Here is an 18,510-nt window from a genome sequence, read left to right as displayed (position 1 = left end):
AAACTACAGTTGGGCAGGAGTCAGGACATGTGGGGCCTCCAAGAGCACTGAGAGTTGGATCTTTACCCTAAAAGCCGGCCAGCACTCTGGTTTCTGATTCTCTGTCGTGCAGGCTTGGTTATCATAAATAAGTCCTTTGAAGGCTGAACTGCCCTGGGTGACCTGGTAAAACGGCTCTTCCAAGCTTGAGAAGCCCAAGACCACTGGGGCTACCTAATCCCAGACAGACTCTCTCTGTCCCAGGACAGCAAAGCTGTGAACTCCACCCTAGGGACCAGCTGTTTTCTTGGGAAAAGAGCTGGGGAAGCTGTTAGATGGCCAAGGATGGGAAAGGAAGTAAGCACAGCTGATGTTCCACCAGTGTAGACACCAGTACACCTGCACTACTTGTTAAAATCCTGGAATACTTCCAGACCACTGATAAGCAGCACCGGCCCGAGCCAACACATCCCTTGAATATCCCTCCCCCACCTGGCTATCCTTTCCACAGACCCAGCAATTAACAGAGGTAACATCTGGCACAGGAAAGGGTCACCAGGACCTCATCAGGATCTCCAGACAGTGATTCGGCAAGCCATACCACTTGTTAAATATTTTGAACATCACCCCTGGCTATAAGGTGCCTGGTCTCAACTGACCGGAGGGAAATGAAACCGTGAACTCAGTGTTGAGGGTGATGAGGGTGACATGAATTCTGAAAGCCAGCAATTGGTCATTGAATCCCCACCTCCATCTCCTTCTCTCTCCTCCCCAAAGCCAGAAACACCTAGACCCCACCGATTTCTGCCTTTGCCCATTCAGAATGTCCCATAATCACATTCAGACATTATTGCACTCTTTTATTTACAGAAAACACATATAAAGCATTTCAATGTTCATTTAGCAAACCGAACCACTCTTTTTTTTTTCTTCTTTTTGGCACAAAGAAATATCACAGATGGACCCCAAGATCAATCAGAAAACCATAACATTTATCAGCCATCACTGGTCCAGAGGCAGCCACAAGACTCAGACAGACGAACAGCATTGCCACAGACTGGAAAAAATAAACAAGGTCCACATTCACCTCACAGTAAAAACCTGCTCACCTGACAGGCAAGGGCGGGCAGGAGGGGGCAGTTTCTCTGCTCCAAGGGAGGGAGGGGCAGTGGGCATTGGTGGGCAGAAGCAGGATGGGGAGGGATAAACGCCATTCATAAATTAGAGAGAGGTGGGCTTTTTGTTTTTAACTTCTTACCTCGTAGAAGTAAGACAGTGCAAAAACTACCATACCCTCGCCACTCGTCCGCTGGAGAAGCTTCAGAAGTTGTGTGGTTTGGGGTGTCTCTCCTCTCAGGTGCCCGTGTGTGTGCGCGCATGTGTGAATGTGTAAGTGCGGTGCTTGTAAACATTGTCACCATCTACCAGAGACACACATCCTTGTGTCTGAACGGGGTGGGGCTGGGGCTGGACCCCACTTCAGGCCCCCTCTGCCCCAGAGATTCCTGTCCAAGACTTAGTGCAAATTTCAGAGACAAAGAGAGGCAGAGGAAGCGGGGTCTGGACAGGGGGTAGGGAGGACACAAAGACGGGGTGGGAGAGGGAGGGGTAAGTAAGGCAACAGTTCAAAACGGTCCATTTTATCAAAGCCGACACCGTGTCCCCCTCGCCCCCACCCACAGAGCCCTGGTCACGAGAAAGGGCGGAAGTCCCGCCCCTCCACCAGGCTGATGGAGGGGTTCTTGAGCTCCTCCTCCGACTTGGCCATCTTGTAGCCCAGCTGCGCCAGCACCCGCTGACACGCGTTCTGGGCAAAGGCCACGATGTCGTAGGAGAGGCGGAAGCGCCACTTCTCGGCCGTGGCCGCCGAGTTTCGCACGGTGCCGTATTTGTGCTTGCCCAGGGTGGGGTCTCCCCGCGTGTTGTTCTGGATCCAGCGCGCCACGTGGCTGTCCAAGGGGATGCCCAGGAAGCCGTAGATCTCCTCGGTCTTCTTCATGGGGTTCCTGGCCAGGTCCTCGTAGCGCACCAGCATGTACTTGCCCTTGAGCCACGGGGGCCGCATGAGGCCGGTGGACACGGAGTTGGAGAAGTCCTCGCACACCGTGGTCAGCTGCGTCACGTCCAGGTTGTAGGGCTTCCTCCCGGTGCCGTACCAGAGCCGCCAGAGCCGGTACGTGTCGCGGAAGGTCTCGCTGCGGGAAGCCAGAATGCCACGTGGGTCGCGGACCAGCTGGATGACCTTGAGGTTTAACCGGGGGTCTTCAACCAGGGCCCGCAAGTCGTTAACCTCGGGCACCCGCACCGTCTTAATGGCCACGTGGCTGCGCTCCCGACAGGCCTCGGCGGCCACCGTCAAGTTTAGCAGGCCACACTTGCGCACGCAGTCCCCCTCCTCCAGCACCAGGTCCGCGGAGCCCGGAGGGTCGCACACGGGGCGAGAGCACAGTACCCTGCTGGCCCCGCGACGGAAGATCCTGTCGGTGGTGTGGTTGACGGGCGGCGGCTTGATGTAGTTCTCCAAGAAGTAGAGGTCACAGTCGTAGAGGCTCCTCAGGAGGTCACGGCTGGCTCCCAGCATGACCCGCCGATCCGCGGGGCTCTTGCCCTGGGTGAAGCGGGGGATGAGCGTGTTCTGGACGTGGTAGAGGGGCTCAAACAGGTAGAAGACGTCCAGGTGCTGGTTGAAGAGCTGGCCCACGAAGGAGGAGCCGCTGCGCGTGGTGGCCAGTATGAGGATGTGGGTCTTCCGGGAAAGGTTATAGGCGAAGGTGGGGCTCTCTTCGCACAGCCTCTCGGCCAGCCCCGCCTCCGCCAGACCCGGGCAGGTGTGGAAGGACTTGGCGGTGAAGGTGCGAATGGCCGTGTACTGGATGGCGATGGAGGCCAGGGCAAGGAGGAGGACGGCCTTCCAGGAACATTGCATGGCTGGGCACCTTCATGGGGCTGCTTCTCCACCATGTGAGGTCTGTGGGCAAAGGCGGGCAGCCATCAGGGGGCAGCCAGGCTTGGGTGCCTCCCAAGGCCAGCGGCACTGGCTTGCTCCCTCGGGGAAGCTGGTCTCCAGCCCGCCTGGGGAAGGGCTGCAGCTCCCTGCGTCAGTGCTCACACGTGCATCTGAGGCCTACATGGCACCTGCACGAGACTTTACCATTCTCTGGGAGCTCCTGGGAGCCTTTGGGGACTGATTCCCATACCCTGGGGTCTACCCTACAGAAGGCTGTGGGGTCTCCCATCATGAGCTGGGTTCCTCAGTGGGGCCTGACTGGGCAAGACCCTAACACTCCCAACTCCCACACTTGGGAATGACCAGTTCCCAGCTCAAGCCTGCCACCCCTGCTGGCATCTCCTGGGCCCACCTGCATCTTCTTCACCCCCACGAGCTGGCACCCAGTTCCCCAGGTGGTCATCTTTCCTCCATCCCCTGCCCACCCCCAAGAGGAAGAAGAGTCCACGTCAGATGCCTCCCCCTGACCCAAGTCCTCATGCAGAAAGAACCCCTGCACACCGTGAGTTGGTGGGCTGCTAGCATCCCATGCCTACCGGGCCGGGAAAGGTGGAGAACTGTGTCATGCCCTCCCCCCTGCCCCCCCAGAGTTACAGATGCAGGTGACTAGCTTATTCCAGAAGAGGACTCCCGGGGCTCACGGAGTCCCTAAGAGTCAGCTGGCCCAGAGCAGAGACAGGGTCCAGGGGCTGCTGAGAAGCATCCCTTCCTGGGCCCCAGCGCCCTCCAGGATTTCCTCCTGGCCACTGAGGGAGGGGTCTGGGCCATGGAGCAGATGACCCTACTGTCCGCAGAGTGAACTGGTTCCTCCAGCCCCCCTCCCCCAGCCAGTCCTCAAGGGCCTCCACCTTTAGGCCCTCACCCCCTTCTGCCCACAGGGTAAGCACAGGGACCCCACTGTGATCCAACAGTGGCCCCAGAGAACCCAGGCAGGGCAGTGAGAAGAGGAAGGGGTGGTACAGAAGTTAGTGTCTCAAGGAACTGAGAAAGCATGGGGGATGGGGAGGGCAGGGAGAGCAGGGAAGAGGAGCTAAGCTGGGTGTTGGAAAGCCGCCCCCCGAGATGGGCTAGCTCGGTGACCAGCCCTGGGGAAGGTGGGGCAGAGAGGACTCACCAAAGAGGGGCTGTTCTGGGCTGGGCAGTCCGCAGCCGCCAGGTCTCCAGGCCCAGCCGGCAGTCACTGCCTGTGCAGCAGCCCTGTGGCCACAAGACTGCAAGGAGAGAGGGAAGGCAGGGGTGCTGAAGGGGGGCTCCAAGCTCCTCCCTCCCCACCCCTTCTCTCCTGTGTCCTGCGCCCCACAGACAGCTCTCCAGGGCTGCACAGCAAAGGCCCTGCCTGCTCTCCCAGATTTACCACTGACTCAGCGCTCCAAATAACCCATTGCCATCTCTCACCCCCTGGATCCAGCCCTCTGAGGCCTGGACCTCCTTCACCCACCTCTTCCACCCCCTACCCATATCCTCCTAGCAAGTCTCAGTCCCTGTGCTCACACCACGCCCCAGTGGGCAGGGAGCTGACAAGCCTGCCCGCCCAGCTGGCCGAGCATTGGTGCCCCACCTGGGCAAGCCCCCCGTGGAGGCACCCCTCCCAGCTGCCACCAGAGGGAGCTGCGAAGAAATCCACCGGCCGCAAACACCCCCAGGCCTGGCGAGCTCAGTTCAGCTCTGGTGACCGGACTGACCCAACCAGACACAGCGGCTAGTGCCCAAGAACGAAACAGTCAGAGTCAAAGTTGTCCCAGCAAACGGGGCCGGGGCACAGTCCAGACTGGTTCTGCAGTTAAAATCAGCAGAGCATCCTGACCCTTTGCAATTCAACTTGTTCAGTGATTCCCCGAGAGGGGGGTTAGTGGAAGTCAGCAAGGACAGGGGTGCTCACCCCAGATCTCCAGGCGGAAGCGGTGGCTCAGCCGAGACCACCCACACGCTGAGGCCCACGAGGAGGGGACAGGAAGTGAGGTTCCTCTTCTAGCCACCCGGAGAGAGGAGAACGGCTACCTGAAACTCAAAGCAACAGTGGACCAGGGAGCATCCGGGATCTGGATGCTCTTCACAGATCCTAAGTTAAAACACCAAGACGGCAACGTTATTTTTGTTAGTGTCCACTGAGTATTTCCTAAGTGCTAAGCGGTTTCCCCGCCCTAGCTCGTCAATTCCCCGCAAGAACTTTACATGGAAAGTATTGGCTCCATTTCACAGAAGAGAAAGCTGAGGCACAGAGAGGTGGAGAAACCTACCTGAACTCACATGCTTGGCTTACCCCCATCTAGCAGGTTCCCCAGAGCCCACTCTCCTTCCTTCTAAGGAGATTCGATTTACCGTTCCTCCAGGTTACCTGTACTTGGCCTTCGAACATGCATTCAATTAATGACCCCCCCCATTTGTTTGTGAACCAGCATGAGAGGGGCCGGACATTAGAAGGGGACTTCAGACGGTCTCTGAGACTTAGAGCATGCTTCTTCCCTTTGCTGTCTGGTCTGGTCGATCTACTGGCTCGTGGCTGATGGGGTGAACTCCTGTGCCTGTGAATATGCTTCCCACATCCCTGTATGGAACGACTCCCTGGAGGGCAGGGCGAGTAGGTCCTCATTTCCCAAACCTGCAGGGCTGCCTGGCTCGGCTCACTCACCCAACTCGCCACATCATGTTATTCCTTACAGCCCCCTCTGGAAGGTCACCGTCCTCACTCCCATTGTTCAGATGATGAAATTAAGATTCAAAGACTAAGCAAATGGGCATGATAAGCAAGGAAGAAGTAGCAGAGACTCGAATCCCTCTGGGACAGACTCTTAGGCCAGTGCTGTGGCCCTTTCACACCAGCACAGTGGGCAAGAAACATGCTGAAGCTTGAGGAGGGGCACAGAAGCTGGAGTGAGATGGCAGGGGGCCGGCTGAGGCTCTGGGGCCTCGGAGTCCTGTTTTAAGTATGAAACTCCACTTGGTACCTAGAGGAAGCAGTACCATGTCACCAGGTGGCAGTAAATGGGGGAAAGCACAGTCTAAATTCTAGGGAAACTCCAACGTGACCAGAGCAACACCACAGCCCTGACCACTTCCCACCCCACCCTGCCTCACACCACGACAGCAGAAGGTGCTGTCTCCATCGGTACCCAGAGAGAACAGCTTCTCTGCATTAAATGTGACTCCCCTGCAAAGTGCAGGCCCACCCTTTCCAAGTGCCCCAAGACAAATGTGGACACTTTAGAGAACAGGGAGGGAAAGCCACCAATATTCACGCAAAGTAATATTTTTAAGTTATTTAGGGGTCCGTTCTTTAGTTGCAATGCTGTTTCGTTCCACTGTATTTCCTTTGTATTTATTCACAAGCATGTTAGTTACCTAGTATGAGTTCTGGGCACTATGGATAAAATAACACAAAGGAAAGCAAGCACTTACTGGGCATTCGAGATGTTTCTCCCAGGCATATGCTCCCTTCCCAGGCATCAGTTCGTCTAGCCCTCACTAACCTTGTGAGGTCATAGTCCCATTCTACAGATAAGCAGACTGAGGTTCTGCAAGGTTAGATAACTTCCCCAAGCTCGCACCCTTAGTAAGAGGTAGAGCCAGGATACCAGCTCAGGCGGTACGCTCTAGAGTCCATGCTCGAACCCTCCTCCCTGACCCACTCCCTCTTCAACTACATCCAACACCCTTTGGTCCCCACCAAGACAGGAAACAGAAGGCTTAAAGGGACTCCACTTAACTCTAGGATTCCAGTTCCAAAAACAATTCACCCAAGGTTATGTTTAAAGAGAAGCACCTTTCAGGGAGGAGACCATTTAAGTTTCTTCCCCCCACTTTCCCTCCCTACCGTCACCCAAAGAAACGTAAGGCCAGGCCTGGAGCCTGCTGTCTTTGTCAATAAATCAGAAGTAACTAAAGCATCATTGCAAAGTTATAAATCCCTAAAAAAGTAGGACTCAGATTCACTAGGTGCAGCCTGGGCACACAGGAGGGGAATGTGTTTGAAGGCCCAGACACAAGCCATCCCCCTCCCCCTGCCCCAGGAGGGCAAAGCGAGGGCATGGGAACGGGAAGATGGAGGAAATCTGGCCCTCCTAGAACTGCCCCTGCTCTCCTGCCAGCCTGGCAGAGCCGGGGCCACGGCCGGCCAAGCATCCTTGGTATGCTGGAGGCATCTGCCCTGGAAACCAGAGGCCCCGAGGCCAGGCCCTTTGTTCCCAGGGGAGCTTTGGCCACTGCAAAGGACTCCTCAAGGCCCTCATCCTCTAAGCCAGACTGTGAGCCCCAGAGCCCCTCTCTGGGCTTCTAGCAGCCTCTGGCATGGCCTCCCTCCACCTCTGGTTAGTCAAAATCCAGGCGCGCCTTAGACACAGGGACCAAGAATCTGTAACTTCTGTTGGAAGTCACCCACTCCCAAAAGAAAGCTCAGATAAAGCAGGGCACAGGATGGGAGTGGAAAACACCTCTTCCTGGGAGAACTGTAATTCAGAACTAAGAGCTCAAGCCATGAAACCACCTGGATCTGTCACTTAGCACGTGCATGGACCTGGGTGACTCACCAGTTGTCTCTGAGCCTCAGTCTCCCCACCCGTAAAGGAGGTACAACCATAGCGGTGGTTATATGAACAGGCATTTAATACGGCACAGCCCTGTGCTTGGGACAGTGGCTCTGGCACCAGCCCCGTTGATGGCCAGACTTCTCAATCTCCCTGGACCTTTGCGTTCTCACCTGAGAAGTAGGGACAATCTTAACAAGGCTGTTGTGAGGACTGATTAGTTAATACAGTGCCTGGCATGGAGTAGGCACTCAACAAATGTTACTATCATCATCATTAAATGTCTTGTTTGCTTTTTGTCTCAGGGAAGCCCCTCAGAACACATCAGCACTCTCCCTAACCGCTGTGCCCAGACCTCTGCCAGGCAGGTCTCTGCCCAAAACCACTTCCGCCGGCTCCTCTCCCAGCCTGGGAGCTTTCTCCTGCGGAGCCACCGCAGTGGCTTTCCTACTTCCCTCTAGTGGCCACGTCCTGTAGTGCAGCCTCTTAGCGCTGCGTCTTTGCTGGGTTCAGAAGTCCTGGCTGGTTGGCTGCAGCCTAATGTGAGGATGCAGGCAGCGGGAGGTGATGTTGCGGGTGGCATGAGGTGTGAGGATGACACGCCACCCGAGCTACGGGCCCTGCTCTGTGCGCCCCCTCTCCCTCACCCACACAGCAAGAGGCAAGCAGCAACAGGCAGCCTCACATCATCCGGAGGGCCTCTGCCTCCTAGTCTCATTCCGCTCTGGCAGGGGAAGGAACCCTAAACGAATGTCACAGGCAGGGGCAGCCCACAGGCTCGGCATTTCCCTGGCTGGGTGACCTTGGACTCACCCGCCTGGCCTCTTTGCGCCTCAGTTTTTCCATAGATCCAATGACTCTAAGGGCTTCCCAGATCTGGCCACTGGAGTTTTCTGATCCCAGGAAGGCCCCATACTCCGTCCTCAGAGTCAGGGCCACCATCGCCGCAGGCTGGGGGACCCTCCTTCAGAAGTGGGAAGGCTCCAGTCACCTTCCAAGAATATACCAGGGCTGGCAGCTCTGCCCCTCCCTCAGTCTGACCGTGGCTGCCCCAGTGAGGCCCACGGACCAAGGGGCTCTGCCCTCTGCAGAGTTAGCCCCTGCCACCTGCTCTATTACATCCCACGCAACACAGTGCTATGGGCCTTTGTCTTTACTGGGCCACGGACCCCCCTTGGAGAGACACAATCCCTCTTCCCAGGAAGACCCCTTTGTGCCCACAATTTAATACACACAATTAGAAGGTTCTTAAACGTCCTAAAACTCGCATGTGGGCATCCCTTCTCTTCCCTAGAGGCTTAACCCCTTCATTATTAGCATCCTCCTCGACCCCAGGGTTTTCTTTTCAACTGATTCTATCCGAGAAGTCTCCACAGATGTGTAAGCACTGATGTGGAAACATCACCCGAAATATATTATTAAGTAAAAAATCTAGGGCCAAAAGAGACATGGGCAATAGTGTGCCACCATTTCTCATTTTTAAAAAATCTATGTATCTGAATTTATGCAGGAACAACCACGAGAACTTGCACTGAACCAGTTAGCTGTAGCTGCCCGGTGGGAGGAGCTAGGGGACGGGTGGGAGGAAGGCATAGTTTAGACTGAGTGTGTTGTTTCAGTTTGAGTTTATTAACCTTGGGGGACAGAGTGAAGCTACGCCACGCAAGAACTGGAGGGGCAACTGATGACAGGGTGGGGCACTGAAACTCAGCACTGGCGTCTCACTGTGTCCCCGATTCCGTCCCCAGGGCACTGCCGGCCAGCTCTCTCCTCCCACACTTCCAAGGCACCAGGGTCGAATTCACCACCTTTCTGCCAGAACTGGGCTTGGTCTGCTCAGGTGGGGGACAGCAGTCACCTGGGGCTGCTGAGACAAGGCAGCAGCTGAAAAAGGGCGAGACCTCAAAAGGGGGGCTGGGGCTTTGGGGAGCAGCTAAGGCCTGAGTTGGGGAAATGACTCCCCTCCCCGTTTTTTCTCCCTGTCACTTTTTTCCTCCTTTTGTGAAGCCCTGGGGAGACAGGAAAAGCAGAGGAAGAAACCTGAACATTGTATTTCTCACCAGACTCAGGAGCCAGTATGGAGGGGCCCCAAGGCTCTGGGGTCCCAGGAACTGGAGCAAGGGGCAGAGGGAACTGGACGGGGGCGGGGTGGGGGGGAGTTGGCAAACAGGCCTCTGGGATGGAGACTGCAGAAAGGAAATGCTTAATCCCTGCGTCTGCAGTAGCCAGCATCGATCCACCATAAATGTTTGTTTAGTTAAGGCTAAAACACATAAAACGGCAAGGTTTTTCCTTCCTAAGGAAAATGGGGTGATGAAAATGAGGCAAGGGGAAAACAAGGGTACGAAAGTCTGAAAGAACTAGGAGCCACGTAGTATACAACAACCAAGACACTTCTGGGCGACACAGACAGGTCAGAGCTACCTGGCTGCCAGTGGGAAAAAGGAAATATTTCACTTACACGTTTCATAGCATCCGTGAGATGAAGATTAAGCACCTGCTCAAGAGATGCCCAGCTATTACTGATACTGAATCCAGCACAAGATTTCTTCTTAAGGGTCTCCTAGAGAGCCCTGAGCAGGTAGACCTCACACCTAATAAGTCCAAGGAGAAGCTTCGCAGGGCTGTGTCCTGAATCAACCTTCAAGGCGAGCGGTATGCCCACATAGAGTTCAGCCAGTGCAACCTTCCAGGGGAGGCGATCTGGTGGGGTCCAAACTCAGCCTCTGTGGTCTGGGTCAGCCAAGGGGTTACTGGAGGCCCCAGTGCTTCTTTTTCTCTGGAGTCGTGCCCCCTCAACCTGAAACACTGTGAGGTCTGTGTACGGTCCTTCTCCCCAGAATCTGCACCAACACGAACATGGATTTCGTGTACAATCTCTATAGCCCCCGGGCCCTGTGGCTTCTCCACAGACCCCACAGAAGCAGAACATCCTTCGGGCACCTCCAATGAGGGCAAGTTCTTACAATCATGGTTCCAAGGACAAGCATGCAGAGGGTGACCGTCCACCAACTTGTCACCACCAGCAGAGCTGCCTGGCTGCCTCTTAGGAGCTCTGGTGTCTCCAGCGTCCACAAGTGAGGACCCTGGGGACATGCATGTTGTCTCAAGCCTCCTTGAGAAGTTACCCACAGGCATGCAAGGCAGCAGGCCGGGTGGTAGCTGGGCACCCTGGCTGCGGGGCCAGCCAGGACCGGGTTCACTCCCACTGCTGATGCATTACAGCTATGAGACCTTGTGCAGGGCACCTAACCTCAATAGGTCTCAGTTGCCTTTATCTATGAAATGGGAAAGACGATCACAGAATCTTTCGAGTATTTGGGCTGTGAGACAGAAAGCTGATGAAGCTTAGCACAGGGCTGGGCACAGAGCAGGACTCATTAAGTAAGAACCCTGGGCATGATTTTTAGGGACTACTCTAACCTACAAACAGGATACGGTGGCCTGGAAACGTTCAAGGAATCAAAACAGTGCCACAGCCTCCTCCATGAAGCTCCCACCATCTGTGGGGTTGGAGACCCTTGTTGTTCGGGCTGCAGAGACTACCTACTGCCCTGCCCTGGGCCCAGCGGGTCAGCGGGTCCGGCCCGACCTGAGGGAAGTTTTCCCCAGCATTGGGGAGAGGGACCGACCTCCTGGCACAAGGCTCCAGTGTGCCCGACTCCCCACCGGGGAGCAGTGAGTCAGAAGGGCCCGGTTCCCTGTCTCAGGCTGATCCTACCACAGCCCGGCCTACTGCCTGTGGTAGGCGGGACCCTTCTGCACCGACACTGGGCGGAAAGGCCCCGGTTTCCTGTCCCCCCTCCCCTCCGCAGCAGCCACAGCCTGAGTCGGAGAGTACCCAGGCCCCACCCCCTGGATACCGGGGCTTCAGCCCCTCCTCCCAGCTTCAAGGATGGGAAACCGCCAACAGGAGCTAAAGCACAGGCAGCTGCGGCTGGAGGAGCTGGGCGGGGGGCCATCTGTCCCTGGATCCTGGAGTCTCCAGTCTCGGGCCACCTGCCTAAGGCCCCGCTGGCCCCTGGGGATGAGGGAGGGAGGGCTGGGCGCGGGGGGAGGCTCACCTGAGCCTGGGGGCTATTACACCGGATGGAGGGGCTGCGGGAGCGGATACCCAGATATGATCACGGTCCTGGCTCCCATCGAGTGGCTTCTTACCGCAGGTACCACTGCCATCTTTCACAGGTGAGGAGCACGAGGCTCGGGCAAGTGAGGGAACTCGTCCAAGTGCGCGTAGCTAGTCCGTGGTAGGGCCAGGATTCAAGTTCAGCTCCGAGGACCCCCAAGCCCCAGCCCTAACCACTAAGCTTAAGCCCTCAGGCCACACCCGAGAGCAAGATTGGCACCCAGCACCAGGAGACTAGAGGGGAGGGGCAGGGAGTGCCAGGGCCAAGGTGGCCACCAGGGTCCCCACACACACTGTTGCCAACCCTGACCTCGGCATTCACCCAAACCCAGACGTGGGCTCATCCAACCTAGTGACCGGCTCCAAGGATCAGACCCCTGCGGCGTCAGCTGGAGGGATGCGGGCTGCCTATGGCCCTTCCTGCCTGGTTCCCAGCACATCCCATGCGTGAGCTTGGGTACCTTCTCACCACTTCCCAGGGGGTACTACCTCCCCAGCTGAATGACAAAGGGGAGATCATCGCAAAGATTAGAAGAGGTAATGGGTGTGGACCAGACTGGTGCTGTGTCCCACAAGATAGGCAGTAACCAAAACACACTCTGCTCCCCACTCCCGGGCTCCAGGTCTGGCTAGGCAAGTAGAGGGGGGAGTGGGTGGCTTCATGGCCAGGAATGCCCAAATCCTATACGGCCAAGAGGACACCAAAGATGTCTTCATTACTACCTTGCCTGCAGTGGTCTGGAATGGGGCAAAGGGTTTGGGCTCAAGGCCCAGAGGTCCCCACTGGTCCCTAAGCCCAGAACTTACCACCAGCCTGCAGCTGGTCCCAAGGATGCCAGACAGTTCAATCTGTCAGTCCTCTGTCTCCTGGAATGAGAAGCGTTAGGGGGAGCCCCTCACTGGTAACATGGCAACCGGATGAGTGTCCCTGCAGGGACAACAGGGACCTCCGGAAGACATAATGGCGGCTGCTCGTGGAGGGCCCATCTCACAGGGGAGGGACCGAGGCTCACAGAGGTTACGCAACTCGTTCCCACAGCCGAGAACTGGATGCGGGCCACGGGGTGCTGTGCGTGAGGTGCACATGCAGCGAAGTTCTCCCCTGTCCAAGGTGTTCCCTAAAGGCTTCCCTTCCTTCCCTCTCTGACCTGCTAAAATCCTCGGTCAGAACCACTCCAGTTACTCTCCTGACGCTGTACACCCTGTAAGGTGCACTTAAGTGGTTAGGAGCAACCCAGCAGAGGGTGACAAACAGACCTGGGATCCAGGGCAGCCTTACCCTCCCAAGACCTTAGCAGGCCCCTGGGGAGGGGAGCTCATGCCCACCTCCCAGGGGAGGTGAGGGGCTTAACTAAGATCGCAAACATAACGCTCTTAGCGTTATGGTAACGCTCCCAGTGCACGGTACCAGGTCCTCACTCAGTGACACCTTCGGAATGCCAGCATCAGACTTGTCTGTCGTCTTCATCTGCTTACAGAATCCCTGAGGGAGGGCACCAGGCCCCCTGCACACCCCCACCCCCAGTGCACAGCTTGGGGCCCCCAGAACCCGGCAGGGACTCAGCGGGTGCTAAACTACTCCCTCTCCCAAGCAGAGGCCGGGAGAAGGGGAGGGCTGTGCTCCGTCCCCGTCCCAGAGGAAGAAGAGATGAGCATTCCCGACAATTCCCAGCCCACAGCCTTGCAACTCTAATCGACGAGCAAACACAAAGAGGGAATCTCTAAACATTTAGAAAACGCGGGAACTCTGTGCCCCACGCGGCACCGTGGGGCTTTATAAAGAACAAATCATGCCTGACAAACTTGATAGCTTTCTTGATAGAACTACAAGACTGGTAGATGAAGGAAATGCAGGCAGGGTAATATATCTTGATTTTTAGCAAAGCATTTGATACAGCGCCTCAAGCAATCTTGCAAAACTAATTCAAACAGACTTGGCCCTAAGCACTTGTCATGGGGCTGAAAGCAAGAGGGGGCAGGTCCCAAGGGTCCTGGGTGGAGGAGGCAAAGCCAGGGGTAAGGGGTTGAGGGACAGAGTCTGGGAGAGGGGGCAGGGCTGCCAAGACCCAGCGCTGGGTCAGATCTTATCTAACATCTTCATTAATGATCCTGAGAGAGGGAGTAAACAGTCCGTTAATGAAATTTGCAGAGGATATTAAATTAGAAGGTGTTGTGAACACCAGTGAGGATGGCAAAGCGGTCCAGAGAGGCCTGAGGGAAGAACCTTGGCAAGAAACTGTCAGCGTGGAGGAGGGTAGGGAAGGTTCTGGGCAGCATCTAGGGCTACCTGGAGAGCCAGGGAAGAGGGATGGGCATCCCCAGGGCTGGGGTGGAGCTGGGAAGAGCCACGGCTAGCTTGGGTGATGGCTTTAACAGGCAAACCCCAAGAATCTCAGTTTTCCCACCTGTAAAATAGGACGGACAAGCAGGATGCTTTGCAGCTCTGAGAGCTGGTACTGATACAGGGACTGCCTTTAGGGAGCTTGGAGCTGAAGCCCACCTTATGGGAGGGGAGGAGGGGAACAGTGACACGGAAAGGAGGAGGGGCTGTCTGCAGGCCAGGGAGGGGAGGGCAGCAACTGAAAGAAGGGCGGGTGAGGGAGACTGGCTGGGCCATCACTGGAGCTCAGAATGCCCTCAAGCCACGCACAGATGCTGCCCAGGCAGGCGCGGCTGGGCTAAGCAGACGTGGGCAGGCCCCTCTCCCAGCCTGGCTGGGCAGCAGCACACCAGCTGGTGCCTCAGGCTGGAGCCCCGAGCCAGTCCAGACTTGTAGGGTACGCCGGGAACACTTCAGCAGCAGAGGTTCTAACCTGCGGGGCTGAGGAGGCCAGCGTCTGTTACCTTTCTGGAGAGTTCCTGACCCCTGTTTGGTGGGTCATCGGGAGCTGCTTCTCCAGCCAGGCGAACCGGCCTCTCCAGGATCAGGGAAAGTTGCCCCATTCCAGTCCCCTCTCTCTGTCCTCAGAGCCTGGACCTCTCCCACCCTCTACCTCTGGCCCAATTTCAAAGGGGCTGAGGCGGGAAGCTGCCCATCCATTTGGACCTGGAGGATTTGTTCCCACAAAGCTCCTAGACAGGTGGGGTCTGAACGGGAGCCAGGACTCCCTGGCGTGGCGCTCAAGCCCTCGGCAACCTAAATAAGTGCTCCGTGGGAGGAAGAAATGGATGCCTGGTTCCCAGCTGGGGGTGTACCGGCACTGCTGGGGAGGCGCTTCCAAAGCAGGAGGCCAGCCCTGCCAGATGTCAGGACCACCTGCCAAACACAGAGGATGGATCCAGGTGAACGCACTGCCGGGGCGTTCCTTCCAACACCCCGAATTAATAATGACGACGCTTACTGAACACTCACTATGGCTGCGTTCTGAGTGTCTTCCTCGTATTAATGCATTTGACCTTCCCAACAACTCTATGAGGTAGGTAAAGTGCTCTTATTTTCCCCATTTCACAGAGGAGGAGACTGAGGCATACGGTGGCAGCCACAAGCCTGGGCACCTAGTCAGAAAGCCCATGGGAGAAGCAGCAACCTGCCAAGAGCCACAGAGGGAGCGGAGCAGCTCCTGGGGCGGGAGGGGCATAACCCCAGTGGGTGGGGAGAGGCAGCCCCTCCTGTAAGGACCCCAGAGCCTTGCCCAGCCTCTCCCTGCCCCCCTTGAAGGGAGTTGGTCCAACTCCTGCCACACTTGTGGAGCCTGATTTTACTATATGTTTCCCTTCTCCCCCACCAGCGCTGGCCGCGCTACACCGAGTCCTCTGAACAAGTCTGTTTCCATAGAAACCATACAGTGACTCAGGGCTTCGGGACCTTCTCTGAACCAGATTATGAATATCAAATGCTCTCTCCCCGCACCGATGCAGAGTGAGTTGGAAAAGTAAAGAGAGACCCACAGTGGGCAAGGGAGAGAAACAGGAGTGTGGGCAAGGGGAACTGGGGGTGGGGCACAAGCCTGCCCCCCCCCCGCGGTGAGAGCATGGCATCTGGGACCCCCTGCAGACTCTGGAGCACAGATGTACACCTCCTCCGTGTGTGTGCAGCCGGTACACACATACCCCCATATGAGCTCCATCGGCACCACTCCTCCTCTGGAAGTAGGGCCCTGTGGGCGGGGAACAGGGAGGTGAGGGGGCTCCCTTCTAATGCGGGGGGTGGGGGACTTCAGGGCCTGGGAAGAGGGAAGCTTGTCTGCAGGAGAAGCTTGACTTCAGATGTAGAAGAGCAAACCTCTGGCCAAAAACATTGCAATACTCAGCAAAGAGGGAAATTTGGATTTTAGGGGGAAATGTGTTTCTGCTTTGAGGTGAGGAGGTCGGCATTGTTTGTGCCAGGAGGGAGGCGGCGCTATGATTTCAAAGCCTCAGCAGGGTTGGGGGAATCATTAGAAGAGACTTCCTCTCACTTGCCCTCCCACCCTGGCCTGGCCTAGGCCGCTCACCTGCCCTGCTCAGAACAGCAGCAAGGAAATGAAAGTTTGCAATGCCAGGCTCCTGGCCTCTCTCAGGGGGCTAAGGCCCCGGGGCAAATCCACCCCCTCCTTTCCCCAGTAGCTCCCTGAAAACCCAGGAGGGAGGGGAAGAGAATAGGTTGGAGGCTTGATACCTCCCCAGTGAATCCGATGTGTGAGTCATGACGGTGAGAGCACTTAGAAAAAGAAACAGGGTCATGGTGATGCCTGTTAAGTGTCCCCAGCAGCGGAGGACTGGAGCCCCGGTACTGCCTGCCCAGGTAAGGTCTCTCTGCCTGAGACAGCCAGCCCCACCTCAAGGGGTTGAGGAACCCTTGAAGCAGGTACCTGGTACCTTGGCCCCCACCTGCTTGCCTCTTATACCTACAGCTCCTCTGGCCTCCCAGCCAGGGTGCCTACCTCCTGCCCCCAATCCCAGGTCCCCTCTGCCTCCAGCCCCTATCGGCCCTGGGGAAGATGCTGGGCTCAATGTCTGTCCTTGACTGGACATCCACCTCCCCATCTCCTGCCCCCACCTCTCTGTCAAAGGTCTAAGCCCAACCTCTGGCACTTGGACTCCCCAGTGGCCTTTCTTAGAAGCCTTCAGCTTAGGAGCAGTGTTCAAGCCCATCTGGAGAAAAGCTGCACCAGAGGTGAGGAACGTAATCCTGGGAAGGGGCAGGCGCAGGATGGGGATGGAGGTGTCCTGTGGTATCAAAATTCAGGCCAAGGTGCCACCCTAGGACGACCATTAGGTCTTACCTTTTAACCCCTAGCTTCCCGGCCAAGGCCGCTCTGGGTTCCCAGAGCCCGGGAGGCGCTGCTCTCCGGGTCCTACCCAGGGAAGAGCAGGAGGGTGGTTCTGGCTTCCGCGGGGGTTCTGCACCTTCCAGCAGCCCCTGCCCCGCCCGCCCCCCGACCAGTTCAGCGCAGAGTGGTCGGTGCCGGTGCGGGGCAGGGGCGGGGGGCAGGAAGCAGGAGGCTGCCCCTGTCTCCGCGTGCAACCCTGGTTTGGAAAGTTGGTGCAGGCGTGGGGACCTCAGGGTTTCCAGGCTTCTCAGCAGCCCGGAGCCGGGCAGGCTGTGGGACGATGAGCCTCGGGCAGCCCCCAAGTGCGCTTCGCAGCGAAGGGGAGCGGGCGCCCCGGGGCCGCCGCGCGTCTCAAGTTTGCTGCCTCCCCAAATGGGGGCGGGGAGGGCTAGGGTGAGCGCGGCGCTCACCCACCGCCAGCCCGGGAAGCCCTTTCCTGCGCCCGACAAGCTGCTGTCCTCCCCCCGCCCCGCACCGCCCTCAGCGACCGTCCCCGAGCGGAGGGGCGTCTCCCACCGCGCCCGCGCCCCTCCCGGCTGCTACGGCCAGTGTCCGCGCCCGCCCGCCCCGGGGCCCGCCGGGCCCGGCCGGTACCTGGTCCGGGGCGCACCGGGAGCCGCTGCAGCGCCCCGCGCCGGCTCCATCCTCGGGTCTGGAGTCAGGCTCGCGGGGGGCCGGCGGGCGGCGGTGGCGGCGGCGGCGGCGGCGGCGGCATCCTCCGCCCCCCGCGCCCTCCTCCTCGGCCTCCCTCCTCCCTCCTCTTCCACCGCCTCCGCGCGCCCCTCACGGGCCCCTCTTCATGGCCCGGGGGCGCGAGCCCGGGCCAGCTGAGAGCGTTCTCCGGAGCAGGGCGCGGGACCGGGGACGAGAACGCGAGGGCCCCACGGGCGCCGGGCCGTGGGCCGGGACCCGGAGCGCCGCAGCCCGGGGCGACGGAGGAGAGCAGCAACCGCAAGCGCCTGAGCCTCGCCGAGCGCCCGCCCGCCCGCCCTGCGTCCCGAGTCCTGAGCAGCGGCGGCGGCGGCGGCGGCGGCCGCTACAGCGCCGAGCGAGCGGCAGGCGCTGCGGTCCGGGCTCCACCCCCCAAAGCCGCCCGCCCCTCGGCTGCCGCCCGCCCCCTGCTCTTCCCCACCCCTCCACCGCGCGCCCTCAGGCTCCCCGCGCCTCCTGCCGGCTCCCGCTCCTCGCTCTGCCCCAGCCACCAGCGCTAGCGACACCCCCTCCACAGGCCGGTTCCTGTGCCAACCCACCCAAACCCGGGGGAGCCACACCTACACCCCGGGTTTTGGGAGACCGGGGAGCGAGGGCGCAGGCTACCCATTGGCACCTCTTTCCGTACCCTCTCCCCCCCCCGCCCCGCCCCCCGGGGGCGCTCTCCGAGGGCCTTCTGCCTGAGTGCCCCTCCCCCTCCAGAATTTCGGCTGGAGCCCCAGCCTAGCCCCGGGCCCGGCTGTCCTCTACCCCTTCCCCAGCCAGCGCAACGGGTGGGGGGGTGGGACACTCCAAAACCCAGAACGGGAGCCAACCATCTTTTAGTGCCAATACCTCAACACGCACCCCTAGCCCACCCCCTCCACCCCCTTTACTTCTTAGCTGTGTAGATGAATCATTTGCCCCTGTTCCTTT

General features: G+C 58.3%; 1 protein-coding gene across 3 annotated transcripts; it reads right to left on the bottom strand.

The window, feature by feature from the left end:
- Positions 1-818: 818 nt before the first annotated feature.
- CHST1 (carbohydrate sulfotransferase 1) lies at positions 819-17,925 on the bottom strand. 3 transcript variants are annotated; one of them, XM_060303299.1, is made up of 4 exons: positions 17,479-17,925; positions 4,866-4,990; positions 4,101-4,197; positions 819-2,947 (listed from the first exon to the last, which is right to left on the bottom strand). In XM_060303299.1, the coding sequence occupies exon 4, from the start codon at positions 2,903-2,905 to the stop codon at positions 1,670-1,672; it is 1,236 nt and encodes a 411-aa protein (XP_060159282.1). In that variant the 5' UTR covers positions 2,906-2,947; positions 4,101-4,197; positions 4,866-4,990; positions 17,479-17,925; the 3' UTR covers positions 819-1,669. The 3 variants fall into 3 exon arrangements, with proteins under 3 accessions (XP_060159282.1, XP_060159281.1, XP_030720466.1); XM_060303298.1 differs by having other exon boundaries at positions 4,866-4,984; XM_030864606.2 differs by lacking the exon at positions 17,479-17,925 and having other exon boundaries at positions 4,866-17,400.
- Between the last annotated feature and the right edge of the window lie 585 nt (positions 17,926-18,510).

Source organism: Globicephala melas, chromosome 8, assembly GCF_963455315.2.
Source record: "Globicephala melas chromosome 8, mGloMel1.2, whole genome shotgun sequence".
NCBI classification, from domain to species: Eukaryota; Metazoa; Chordata; class Mammalia; order Artiodactyla; family Delphinidae; genus Globicephala; species Globicephala melas.
Note: the sequence above shows the minus strand (reverse complement) of the source record. Positions and strands in the feature narration are given on the sequence as shown.

What these genes read in the sequence shown, in the direction of transcription:
- CHST1 (XM_060303299.1), bottom strand. Translation starts at nt 2,905, where the DNA reads ATGCAATGTTCCTGGAAGGCCGTCCTCCTCCTTGCCCTGGCCTCCATC.